Genomic DNA, 13,919 nt, shown 5'->3' on the forward strand with positions numbered 1-13,919 from the left:
CTTCACCAACATCTTATATAACTACAACATGACCTCCCAACTTTTATACTCAATACTCTGACTGATGAAGGCCAATGTGCTGAAATCTAGTATAAAAACAAATTGTTGGAAATACTCAAGAGTTCAGACAGTCTCTGTGGAGAGAGAAACAGTTAATGTTTGATGTTTAAGAAGGAACTGCAGATGCTGGAAAATCGAAGGTAGACAAAAATGCTGGAGAAACTCAGCGGGCGAGGCAGCATCTATGGACCGAAGGAAATAGGCAACGTTTCGGGCCGAAACCCTTCTTCAGACTGATGTGAGGGTAGGGGGGGGGGGGAAGAAGAAAGGAAGAGGAGGAGCCAGAGGGCTAGAGGGAGAGCTGAGAAGGGGAGGAGACATTACCTGAAATTAGTGAAGTCAATGTTCATACCTCTGCGGTACCAACTCAGCGGTATGAACATTGACTTCTCTAATTTCAGTTAGACCTTACTGTCTCCTCCCCTAATGTTGGAGGTTGATGGCTTTTCTTCAGAACAAGCCCGTTGTTGATTGTTTTCTATCAGTTGGTCAGTGTGTAGTACAATTGCAGAGTCATGCAGCAGCAAGCATTCTCTGTGACCTTCAGCAATTTCTGTCACGCAGTGCTAAACTTCAGATGGTCATCAACAACATGCAGCGTTGTTTGTGTTTTCATGAAGCTTGGCCACTGCACACCTTGTTCGTCAAGATGCATTGCCTGGGGAGCAGGTTAAAGCTAGATGTACTAAACAGAATGGCAACTGTCCATGATCGATGTGGCCACCCGATGCACAAGCCACTTTGAAACTGAGTGTAGAAACTATTTTGAATAAACGAAGCACCAAAAAGATGCATTTAATACCAGCCTATTATGCCTACGTTGTGTCTTGCTACTCAGCCAGTTTCTTCTCTCGATCAATAATTAGCTTTCAATTCTATGAGACTTGAACATTAATTTAGTTAACAGCCTTTCATGCGGGTGGCCATATCAGATGGTTTCTGGAAGTCTAAACAGCTCCCTCACAACACCTGAGATCCAGGTTCAATCCTGACCTCGGGTGTTGTCTGTGTGGAGTTTGCACATTCTCCCTGTCACCACATGGGTTTCCTCCGTATACTCAAGTTTCCTCTCACGTCCCGAAGACATGCGATTTATAGGTTAATTGGCCTCTCGAATAAAAAAAATATCCCGAATATGTTGGGAGTGGATGAGAAAGTGGAATAACATAGAACTAGTACGAATGGGTGATCAATGGGCAGCACGAACTTGGTGGGCTGAAGGGCCTGTTTCCATGCTGTGTCTCTTAATTAAACTAAACAAATAACTTCCTATCTACACTTTTAATCACCCATGCTTCGACCCATATCACAATCTATAAAACCAAGCAGCTCAAAATTTTCCGTGTGTGGAAAAGAGTGTCACTTTATTCTTAATTAAATGACAGATATTAAACTGTCAGTGATAAGTACCTAGTTTCCCCCTAATCTTTCCTAAATAACAGAATGATGCATGGTTTTCCAATCTGAAGGAATGGGTGAAGAGTCAGGAGATTTTAAAAGTTCTTCACTATTCTCAGCTACTGTTAACAAACCCATTGGCTGGCAAACAACAGGCACTGGGATATCATTTTATTCGTTACAGTTATTTACTTTATTACAGTTGTTTTGCTTAATTCGTTGGAGAGTCTATCAATGATTTTTGCTACCTTTCTCAGGAAAACAAAGATTTTTCATTACCGAGACAAGAAAGTCTTCTCTTTATTGTAAATGCAATAACAGTTTCCTTAAATTATATTTACATTATCACCATTATCCATATTAAAGAGGCTCTCATTGATCAAGAACACCCCCAACAATTTGGAAATAAATTTATTATTTGGAAATTCTTACAATTATATTTTTGTAGGTATTATATTTATATTATGACTTTATTAACATTTTTTTGCTACTGTTTTAGTGTAGTTTATTTTAGAGATACAAAGTGGAAGCGGGCCTTTCAGCCTAACGAGCTGCGCCAACCAGTGATCCCCCTGTACACTAAAGGGCCTGTCCCACTTGGCCGTCATTTACGCGACAGGCCGGTAGCGCGCATCATCATGCACAGCCGTCTGGAGCGCGTGACGTCATTTGAAGATAGACACAAAATACAGGAGTAACTCAGTGGGACCGGCAGCATCTCTGGAAAGAAGGAATGGATGATGTTTCGGGTTGAGACTCTTCTTCAGTCTGAAGAAGGGTCTCGACCCAAAACGTCACCCATTGCTTCTCTCCAGAGATGCTGCCGGTCCCGCTGAGTTACTCCAGCATTTTGTGTCTATCTCCAATCGTCTTGGCCCCGCTCTGGGAATAGGAGTGGGGGCGGATCCGGATCCACAATGGCCGTGAGCCCCAGGCCGAGCTCAGCGATCGTTTGCCTGCTTCTGCTGCTGTTGGAGGTGAGAAGTTGCGCCGCGCCAGGATCTTGGGCCTGTCCCACTTTGGAAGTTACGCGACAGGCGGTGGCGCGTGAAGATTTTGTGCAGGATGAAGTCCACACTCCTCCACGCCACTCCACACTCCTCCACACCACTCCATGTGCCCGTCCCGCGTTACCCACACGCTACCCACACGCTAGCAGGTCGCGTAAATGGTGCGCGAACGACAGCCAAGTGGGACAGGCCCTAAACACTATTCTACACACTAGGGACAATTTACAACGTCTTTGGATTGTGGGAAGAAACCGGAGCACCCGGGTAAAACCCATGCGGTCACAGTGAGAACATACTAGCTCCATGCGGATAGCACCCGTAGTCAGGATCGCACCCAGGTCTCTGGCGCTGTAAGACAGCAACTTTACTGCTGTGCCACCGTGCCGTCTTTATGTTGCTGTTGATACATTTTATTTGGTTAAGAAGTGGTTCTGCCAATTTGATAAAAGAGGAATGTTAGCTCTTTATGGAAGGTTCAAATGTGATTACTTATGGAACACCACGAAGGATGACCTAAACTCACTGAGAGATCTGGATCAGGACTCATTTTGTTTCTTTTTTTTAATCCAGGATTCTGTTCAGGAGAATGTCATCACCCGCGATATTAATCGAACTTTTCCAGCCCATGATTACTTCAAGGACACTGACGGGGATGGACAAGATTCATTGTTTAAGATTTGCAAGGTAGGATATTGGTAGATCCTAGAGCACCAAATGCTGAATAATTGCATAGAGCATGGACTTTGATGCTGAATCTATACCACACTGTGTGTGTTACGCAATGATCTCTGTGACTTTTTTCTCAGCCATCATTTACCTGTTCTAAAGCATGGCGTAAAATATGTTCCATCGTCCCAACAAAAAATATAATGCATTGGCTCCAAAAAGTTGTGGATCTTTAAACATAATGAAATGTGATGATCGCAATTCAGCAGTGAGATGTTTATCAGAGCCTTGTTGGATATATCTGTCCGTAATCTGTACAGAGAACGTTATTGACTTATACAATATTTATTGTTCTGAGTCTGTGCACCTGTGTACAGGCCACAGATAGTTTGATATTGCTGCTGCATTTCATTGTCTCTTATCTGTGTAACCTGCGTACAGAATGACACATCTACAATTTTGTAGCGTACAGATAGAATCAGCAGGAATAAGAGGAAGATGGTGTAAAGGGACAAAGAATTTGGGGTAGGATGTGTGGTGAGGGCATGGAAAGAAGAGAACTGAAGAAGGAAGAAAAGGAATTCATCCCAGTGTGTTTCAGTTTAGTTAATTGCTGGTCCTAATCACATTCTTTTCTAAGCAGGAATTGTTCAGAAAGGCTGAGCCCTGATCTCTCCAGCCACCGCATTGATGGGTTTTTTCACCCTATTGATGGGATGGTTGTGAAGCGAGGCTGGACAAAGCAGGATAGATTGGGCTGAATGGCCTGTTTAGATGTTGAAAATATCATGTATTACTTTAGATAGTATGTTCAGAAAATCCATGTTATTGGAAGCTTTCTGTAACAAGATCATCAAAAAATAAGAGTAGGAATAGGCCATTCAGCACCACAGCCCGCTCCGCCACTCAACAAGATCATGGCTAACCTTCCAGCACCATTTCCACCACTGTCCCCAGAACATGAATTCCCTTAAGATGCAGAAATTTCCCCATCCCTGTTTAGAATGAACTCAATGACTGCATCTCCATAACCCTCCTGAGTAGAGAACTGGTAATGCTCACCAATTTCTCAGTGGCCATTTCTTCTCATCTCTGTTCCTTATGGCCCACCACTTATTCTAAGCCTATGTCTCCTGATCCCAGACTCCTTAACCAGGATAACATCGTCTCATCTGTTTTTGCTCCTGTGTTTAGAAGGTTGTGCAATTATGGTGCCAGCTATGTTCATTAAGTCTCTGCTCTTTCCTCCTCCCGCCTTAATGTGCATTGCAATCCAGTGGTCTTAACTGTTCTATTTGGAGCTGAATACAAACACAGATAAGTTTCGCACAGGGCATTGTGAAAACAGTTTAGGTTCATCACAATGAAAGGGAATTAAGGAAGATTTCAACACCACTCTCTGCACCTCCTTTCCTAAGTTTGGTCTGAAGAAGGGTCTCGACCCAAAATGTCACCTATTCCTTTTCTCCAGAGATGCTGCCTGACTCGCTGGGTCACTCCATCATATTGTGTCTATCCACATCTAACAGAGGGTTCTGTGTTGCTTCCAGTCCAGCTGATTCACCTGCATGACCAGTTGATTAATGACTCATCCAAAGGTTGCACATGGATCTAGCAGCCGGCCATTACCAATAGTACTGCTGCTCTTGTAATTATTACTGTGACAGATTTTATCATAACCCAGTGCTAATTACCCCAAATTATTCAGGTCTCTAAATGGAAATTACATTTTCTTTTACTGTGTGTAAACGTCCTTTTGTGACTTCAGGATCTCTTGATTCTTGTTCACAGCCCATGGTGAGAGCAGTCAGAATTGTAAGGCTTGTTGGCCTTAAGGCACGGCCAGTTAATTTGGGCACAGTGAGCTCCTGCGGCTTGCAATGCAGAATCAACAAGATAATGTTTCCGTGACCTTGGTCCAGGATAAACATTGCCTTGGATATATTTAATCAAGCTTGGTTTAATGCTTTTTCCAGAAATTGGCACATACAGCAGTGCAGCATTCCTTCAATTCTGCATCAGGCTGTCAGCCCGAGTTATCACCATGTCTATAGAGTGAACATGCAATGCTGGTCATGTTGAATGATGAAGGATTAATAAGAGATGAATAAGAGAAGGAAATAGTGACCACAATATGCAAGAATTCTAGATGCGTTTAGACATCACATGACCAGATCTCTGCCTTCAACTTAAATAAAGGCAACTCTAATGATGTGAAGGTGTAATGGACCAAGATGGGCTGGAAAAATGAGCCAGGAGAAATGTTGGCAAAAGAATAGTGAAAGATATTCAAACAGCTGGTGCACAACATTCAGCAAGAATTTATTTCCATAAGAAAAAGTCACACTCTGCAGTTAACTAAGGAGGTCAAGGATAATGTAAAACTGGAAAGTAGACATATACTGTAGCAAGAACAGTGGTAAACCAGAGGATTGGGAAGTCTTTAGGATCCAAGAGCGAAAGAAGGAAGAAAACAAATTTTGAGAAAAAACGCATGTAATGTTGAGATAAACAGTAAGATTTTCTATGAAGGTACACACAGGAAGAAGGCGGCAGTGGTAAATGTGGGACCTCTAGAGATCAAGGATGGGAAAGGCATAACAGGAAACAGAGAAATAGCTAATATGTTAAATCATTTTTTAAATTAGTCTTCACTATGGAGGACATTGCAAATAACCGTAAGATATACAAACAAATTTGAAATAAGAGGGAGGATCTGATAAAAAATCTCAATCAGAAAGGATAAAGTATCATGAGGCTAAAAGTGGGCTTTGTAACAGAACCTGCAGCCAAGGATTTTAAAGCTTGTGGCGGCACAGTGGCGCAGCGGTAGAAATGCTGCATTACAACTCCAGGAGACCCGTGTTTGACCCTGTCTATGGGGGCTGCCGGTATGGAGTTTGTACGTTCTCCCTGTGACCGCTTGGGTTTTTTCCGGGTGCTCCAGTTTCCCTCCACACTCCAAAGACGTACAGGTTTGCAGGTTAATTGGCTTTGGTAAAATTGTAACATTGTCCCTAGTATGTAGGATAGTGCTAGTGTATGGGGTCATCGCTGGTCGGCGCTGACTCGGTGGGCTGAAGGGCCTGTTTTCTCGCTGGGTCTCTAAAATCTAAAGTAAAATAAGTGACTGTGGAGACAGCAGACCCATGTTTAAAAAATTGCTGACTTCCAGGACGATATCAGAAGTTTGAAAACAGCCAATGTGACTCCTTTGTTCAAAAAGAGTGGAAGACGACAGGTTAGCAGTTTGCTTCACATCTATTGCTCAAGAGTTCAAGAGACATTTATTGTCACATGCACCAATTGGTACAGTGAGATTTGAATTACCATACAGCCATAGGAATAAAAAGAACACTAAACACGATAGAATTTAACATGAACATCCCCACACAGCAGAATCAACGTTTCCCACTGTGAGGGAAGGCAATAAAGATGGCTGGGTCAGTAATCAAAGAGGAAATAGCTAACCATTTGGGAAAACTGAATATAATCAAAACAAGCCAACATGGTTTTATAAGGGGTGAATCAGTTTGATAAATGTGCTTGAATTCTTTGAGACTGTGACAGGGAGAGTTGATAAGGGAGAACTGATAGATGTAGAGTATTTCGGTTTCCAAAAAGCATTGATTCCAGTGATTGATTCTAGGAGACACAAGATACTGCAGGTGCTGTAATTTTGAGGGAATAAACAAATTACTGGAGGAATTCAGTGGTCAGGCAGCATCTGTGGAGGGAAATAGACTGATGATGTTTTGGGTCAGGACCCTTCTTCAAGACTGAAGGAGAGGGAAAATAGCTTGTAGTTAGAGGTGAGGAGAAGGGGTGGGGCAAGTGCAGGCAAGTGATAGGTAAGGAGGGGTTGATTGTCAGATGAACACAGGATTGGTGTGCTTCTGATTGATATCCAAGGGAAAATATGGATAGCTGTGGATTCTTATAAACACGAGTCATGGTGACTGAACTCTGGACACATTACTGCATGCCCCATCCCTCCACCGCTTGCCATTGTTCACATCCATGTCATCTCTTGCCTTCCATTTCCATTCCTAACTAAATGAACCGAGCCATCTACCTCCTGCATTGGCTTTCCTTCCAAGACCTACACCATGTTCCCCTCATCCCAATCATTCAGATCTTTGTTTGGGGAAATTGGGGCACATTGCAACTGTCAGTGGTACCTGCTAAGCATCATAGATCTGGCTTCTCTTTGGTATCTGGCAGAGTGTGCTTCGCTGAGCAGGGCTGCACTGACCAAATACTGTGGTAAGCACAGGTGAGCACTTCCTCTCGCACTGATCTTGCTTGCTACCCCAGTTGGCAATGAACTGGCCACATCAGCTTGCCCCGCAGAAAACCAGCAGCAGTTCAGCAAGGTGATTTATAATCTGCCTCCTCATCATCACCCCAAATCATGAGAGGAATAGATCGTAGTAGGTGAATCGAGAACCAGAGGGCATAGGTTCAAGGTGAAGGGGGAAAATGTTTTAAGGAATTTGAGTGGTAACATTTCCACACAAAGGGTGGTGTGTGTATGGAACAAGCTGCCAGAGGAGGTAGTTGAGGCAGGGACTATCGCAACGCAACGTTTAAGAAACATTTAGACAGGTACATGGATAGGACAGGTTTAGAGGCAAATGGGCCAAACACAGGCAAGTGGGATTAGTGTTGATGGGACTTGTTGGTCGGTGTGGGCAAGTTGAGCCGAAGGGATTGTTTCCAAGTTCTAAACGCTAATTTACACGTCCAGCTGATGCCAGCTTTCCTTCCTGTGGTTGTAAATAGAAAAGAAAGAATCACCTTTCACTTCTTCATTATTGACAAAGTGTTTGTTAGACTATTAAATGTTTGTAGTGTCAGCGCTCTTTGTTCTGAGTGTGATCTGGCATTGACCTGGACCTCCACCTTTTTGAGGTTGATTTTGTTTAAAGTGGAAACTTCCACTAAAAGTAAACTACATTTAATTCTGTACTGTTTCGATTTGGAGGTATTGATACTTGGAATGCAGAGGAGGCCTGTGTAGCTGTGACTTTGAAAGAGTAATCCGTTTATTCCCACCTACCCTGTATCCACATTTCAGCTCTGTTCATGCAGTGTACTTCCTCCAGCAATGCACTGCCATGTAGCTGTGAGCAGCTTCAAGGTGTTTCTTTAGCTGTGTGAAACACTTGAAGCTAGCGTTGTTGTTGAATCCTGGAACCTCCTTATTTCTCTGCTATCTCGAAGACCTCTGGCTTGTGTTCCACCACTTGCCATCTGGTACCCCGCTTCTCATTTGATCTAATTTAAACAGTGTGCGGAAAGGAACTGCAGATGCAGGTATATACCAAAGATAGACACAAAGTGCTGGAGTAACTCTGCAGATAGACACAAAGTGCTGGACAAGCTCAAGAAGACAGACATAAAGTGCTGGAGTAACTGAGAAGATAGACACAAAGATTTGAACACTGTTTGAATACAGCAAGCCTCACTGCAAATGGGCTGTCTTATCTCTTGGTGGATATGTCGAGTTTGAAGCTTTGCACTTGCCTTTAGATTGTGACGTGGTGTAAACCCGCTGAGACAGCTTCATTTGCATTGCATCGGACAGCATGAAACAACTCATCAAACTGAAAGGTGAAATAGACTCAGGTGCAACGGCGTTGCTCGTAATGAGAAGTTGCAAGGTCATGGAGTTAATGACAAACCAGTCAAATCTGCCGTCTAATCATGGCAGTAAATTGAGTAATCCTGCAACTTGCATGACTTATATGGCCCATCGTGTATCATTGTGTCTGTGAGAGAGCTGGATTCCTGAATCACTGCACATTATGGTGGTCTATGCACTCTATCAAACTGCACATATCCCCAGCCCTTTCTCCGGTAATCACAAGGGCTTGGCTGATTGCTGGGGCACATCAGCTTCTTTCACAGCTGTGTGCAAGTCTGCTGGCAGTTGCCATCTTTCAGATGTCAGTGCAGAGCCAAGTCAGCTCAGTCATATTCTTGGAGCGTTGATGATGGACATTGCCTCCCACCTTCTGAGCACCACGGGCCTCATCAGTCACACCAGGCACTCAGCACCCTGTCCTCCCACAGTCAGTGGGAAAACGCAGAGGCTCTTCCTGACCCATTGTGGCATTCCTAGGACACAATCCTTTTATCTTCATTACTGTTTTCGTGATTTAAATCAAGCAGTAATCAAACTTAATACAAAAATATGTATTTTCACAGCCCATGTTTTTCTGCTTACAAATTTTTTTATTTTTTTTGCTCACAAAAGTCATAGAATGGAACGTTGTGGTTCTGGAAGGTTAACAACAGCAGCGAGGCCATGCTAAGTGGGCAACTCAGCAACCTCCTGCAGAATAGAGAAAAGAAAAGACAGTTGGGAAAATCCCACCCCAACTCAGCTCAGTTTAGTTTGGTTTATTGTCACGTGTACCGAGGTACAGTGAAAAGCTTTTGTAGTGTGCTATCCAGTCAGCAGAAAGACAATACATGAATACAATCGAGCCATTTACAGTGTGTAGGTCCATGATAAGGGAATAATGTTTAGTGCAAGGTAATGCCAGTAAAGTTCGATCAAGGATAGTCTGAGGGTCATTAATGAGGTAGATAGTAGTTCGGCACTGCTCTGTGGTTGTGGTAGATTGATTTAGTTGTCTGACAACAGCTGGGGAGAAACTATCCCTGGGAAGAAACTGCTCACTCTGGAAATGTCTCCAGTAGTGACCAAGTCCATATGTGGTATTCTACTTTCACTTTGTCTGGTGTGCTTACATGACTTCCTTGCCTTGAGATTCAGGTTGGGTTCATCAATGCATAAATCTTAAATGCACCTTCTTTTTCATCTGATTAATCGGCCCTGTTATTTTTAGGTATCTATGGGCATGCACTTCAAAGCCACTGCATTCCTCTCCATTTATCAGCATCCTACCATTTATTATGCCGTCCTTTGCTATGCTTGTCCATCCCAAATTCATCTCCAAATTATACTTCCGCTTAAATTTGGTTTAGTTTAGAGATACAACGTCACCTATCCATGTTCACCAGAGATGCTGCCTGACCCCGCTTAATTACTCCAGCACTTTGTGTGTGTTTTTTGTAAACCAGCACCTGCAGTTCCTTGTTTCGAGAGTCTTCAACCGATCAGGTCTATGTCAACCTTTTTGCCCCCCTTCACCAATCCAATTTACCCGCATTAGGACCATCTGTCACTTGCCGATTCAATTACCTGTCTAAGTGCTGTATGTTTTAAACAAAGTGATTGTATCTGATTTCGCCACTTCCTCTAGCAACAATTTCCAGATATCAATCACTTTCTGTGTTTAAAATAAACTTACCTCTCAGATCCGCTTAAATCTAAGTCCTCTTGTTTTTGATACTCCTGCCATAGAAAAAAGATTCCACCTACCCTTTCTTTGCATCTCATTATCTAATTCCATCAGCTCAACCCCTCAGCTTCTTTTGCATCAAAGAAAACAAGCCCGCCCTATCCAATCCCTCCCCATAAGCAAAATCCTCCATTCGAGGAAGATTCCTGATGAATCTCCTCGGCATTCTCTACCACGCAATCACATCCTTTTTGTAGTGTGGCGTCCAAAACAACACACATTACTCCAAGTATTTAACAAGGAGCCTCCAACCAGATCACCTTAAACAAGGAGTAACTGACACTTTCTCCATTACTGGAGGTTTAGTTTAGAGATACAGCGCAGAAACAGGCCGTTGGAGTCAGTGCAGGCCAGCGATACTCCGCACACTAACACTATCCCACACCCACTAGAGACAATCAACATTTATACCAAACCTGTACGTCTTTTTAGTTTTCATATCTTTCACAGATTTTTCCTCTTGATGTGTTTATTATCCTGAAGATAGGCACAAAAAGCTAGAGTAACTCAGCGGGTCAGACAAGCATCTCTGGAGAAAAAGAATAGGTGACGTTTCGGTTCAAGACCCTTCTTCAGACTTATTATCCTATTATCCTATTGTTTTTTGGTATATTTGACCAGTTGCTAAGGAATTATATTTGCGAGCCTCACTAGCAATACCAAGGAGTTAATACCAAGCTGAATAACCCGACAGTGAAAGAGACTGGTAAAAAAATACATTGAATTGCTCAATCACAAAGGATTAAAGGGCTTTATTGATACTGCCACTCACCACCTCCACATTTTTATCACTGTTCTCCGATAATCTCATCACAACCTTGTGCTGGAGAAACAGATGTCAAATACCAACTTGAGTGGAAAGTGATTTATATTCTCATTGAACAATATCGACCAAGGGACCTCAGTTAACCCAATATAAACTGGCATTGTGAAGCATAAAGGGCAAAGGGGGTGGAATTCTTGCAAAGGCTACAAAAGAACATTCTATATAATTGAGTGTCAAGCGCAAAGATGAAAAACGTAGTGCTGGATATTTTCCAATTTCAGGTAGCCCACTCTCCCTCTGTTTCTTTCCCATTCCCGAGCCTTGTGGATGGCTCGATTGTAATCATGTATTGTCTTTTCACTGATAGGATGCAACAAAAGCTTTTCACTGCATGTCGATACACGTGACAATATACTAAACTAAATATTCCCACCAGTTCACCCAGGGTCTCTCTCCCTTTGAGCATCTGTGACAGCGTCCCCTCCCATGGATACTTCTCTGATCTTAATCACTGGCAGACAGCCAGGAGAAGCCAAACATCAGCATCATTGGTAACAACTGGGTCCAAGTAGCTGATATTGGTTTGACCACATGAACCTCATCAGACAACATAACATCCAGGAATTCTAGCCATAGAATGAGAGAAGAAACAGGAGAGAAAGAAAGAAAAAAAGGAAGAAGGAAGAAAGAAGAGAGAAAGTGGGGCACCTCGCAGCTAGCTGTGTTCCCCTGTCACAAGTTCAAGGAAGACTAGGTGACTCGGTCAAACCTGAGACCACCATCACCATGTGTGGTCAAGACTGGGTTGCCGGGAAGAAGTCCTAGAAGCCAGCACCTCTACTGAGGCTAAGACTGCGGCGGGGACAAGCCTGAGGTACCAGTGCCTCTTCTTGCTAATGGACAACTGCGTCCACACAGAGGCAAAGACTGAGCTGCCAGGAGAAGCCAGATTCAACCCTGAAGATGGGGGTCAGCATCCCCAATGCAGTCCTGGACTTTCTTAACACTGCAAATAGAGCATATCACATGAGTTCATGCTACAGCAAGGGTCGGTGTGGTCACTGCTGAAGCCGGCATCCCTGATGCCACAGCATCTTTATCGTTCCTTCCCCTCCTGCCACCCTTCCCAGGCATCATTACTTAGACTCATTATATCCCCCTTACCAGCCTTTGTTTTAACACTTCCCCGCCCCATTCCACGCATGGTTCAATTTGCGCATCACTGTCTACCCCCAATCTGGTTCCACCTATGCCTCACCCCTCCCTCTCACTCCCATCTCATGGCTATTTCCCCTCTACACTCAGTCCTGACCTGAAACGTTGACCTTCCAGAAGTTTATTTTTTGCTCCAGTTTCCAGCCACTGCAGTGGTTTCGTGTCTCCTTGTGCTAGATGTTGTTTTGCGGAATGAAGAGGGCAGCATTTTAGAAATAGTGTTCACATTAAATTTAGAATAGTCAGGGAAAGGGAAAGATGTAGTCACCTGTTCCTTGTCTCCAGAGATACTGCCTGACCTGCTGGGTTACTCCAGCTTTTTTTGTCTATTTTCTCATATTTTTGGTGAGTTGCCTATAGAACTGGCCCAAAGTGATTGGAATCAAAAATTAACAGATCAAACATTAAATGGAAGCCCTCAGAGTCGAGAGGATTTAATTATGTAATTGGCACATTTTTTGAGTGGGAAAGGAAAAGCTTTCAAAGATAGATGTCCACATATGATGAAATGGAGGAACAACACTAAACACAGTAATAACCAAGCTAAACACTAAAACCACAGAGGAGATACATGACAGAGCAGGAGAATTGACCAAAATAAAATACGGAACATCAAAATCTTCCTTAAATTGTAAAATAAGGTGTACATGTAAAGGACCAAAAAGATTGTCTTGCAAAGCCTGAGAGTGTGGCTGAGTTACTGAGTATGTACTGTGCATCTGTTTCCACTTGAGGATGCTGCCATTACAACAGCGAAACGGGTGGCAGATGTGACATTTGTTAGGATATAAATGGATGAGAGTAGATCATTCTTAAAGCAGAACCTGATCTAGATGAGATTGTAGGGAGCAAAACTAGTGAGGCATAACCTCAAAATTCCATTCCTCTTCAATTGTACTGGTGGTGCCAGTCGAGGATTTGAGTTCCTGGAAATAAGCCTAGCCTGCTTATTTCCCAGCTATCTTTTACTTTAAACCACCAGTAACTGTAGTGTCTGTATCTCACAGTTCCAGCAATGTTTTCTCCCCTCGGTTCTCATTTATCTCCTGTTATTCACACCATCCTCAGACAATCAGATGCAGTTTGTAGAAATGAACTGCAAATGCTGGTTTACAAAAAAAGACAGAGTGCTGGAGTAACTCAGCGGGGCAGGCAGGGTCTCTGGAGAACATGGATAGGTGATGTTTCAGGTCAGGACCCTTCTTCAGACTCCAGATACAATTAAAAAGCCTTCACCCCTTCTGTCTGTATCACCAGTTGCATCATCCCATCTACACTCCTCCGCAATTTAAAATGCATTCGACCTTTAACTTTTTCTAACTCTTAATGAATGGCCATTGACAATGCTGCTCACTCTCCAGATGCTGCCTGACCTCCTAATTATTTCCAGCACTTTGTTTTTATTTCTGTTTAAGAAAAGGGAATAGA

General features: G+C 43.1%; 1 protein-coding gene across 3 annotated transcripts in view; it reads left to right on the forward strand.

The window, feature by feature from the left end:
* Positions 1-13,919, forward strand: part of rabgap1l (RAB GTPase activating protein 1 like) — a 271,539-nt gene that overhangs the window by 142,528 nt on the left and 115,092 nt on the right. For all 3 annotated transcript variants that reach the window (XM_033028335.1, XM_033028336.1, XM_033028337.1), the window contains exon 14: positions 3,039-3,152. In XM_033028335.1, the coding sequence (XP_032884226.1) occupies positions 3,039-3,152 (114 nt within the window). The remainder of the gene's footprint in view (positions 1-3,038; positions 3,153-13,919) is intronic.

Source organism: Amblyraja radiata, chromosome 10, assembly GCF_010909765.2.
Source record: "Amblyraja radiata isolate CabotCenter1 chromosome 10, sAmbRad1.1.pri, whole genome shotgun sequence".
NCBI classification, from domain to species: Eukaryota; Metazoa; Chordata; class Chondrichthyes; order Rajiformes; family Rajidae; genus Amblyraja; species Amblyraja radiata.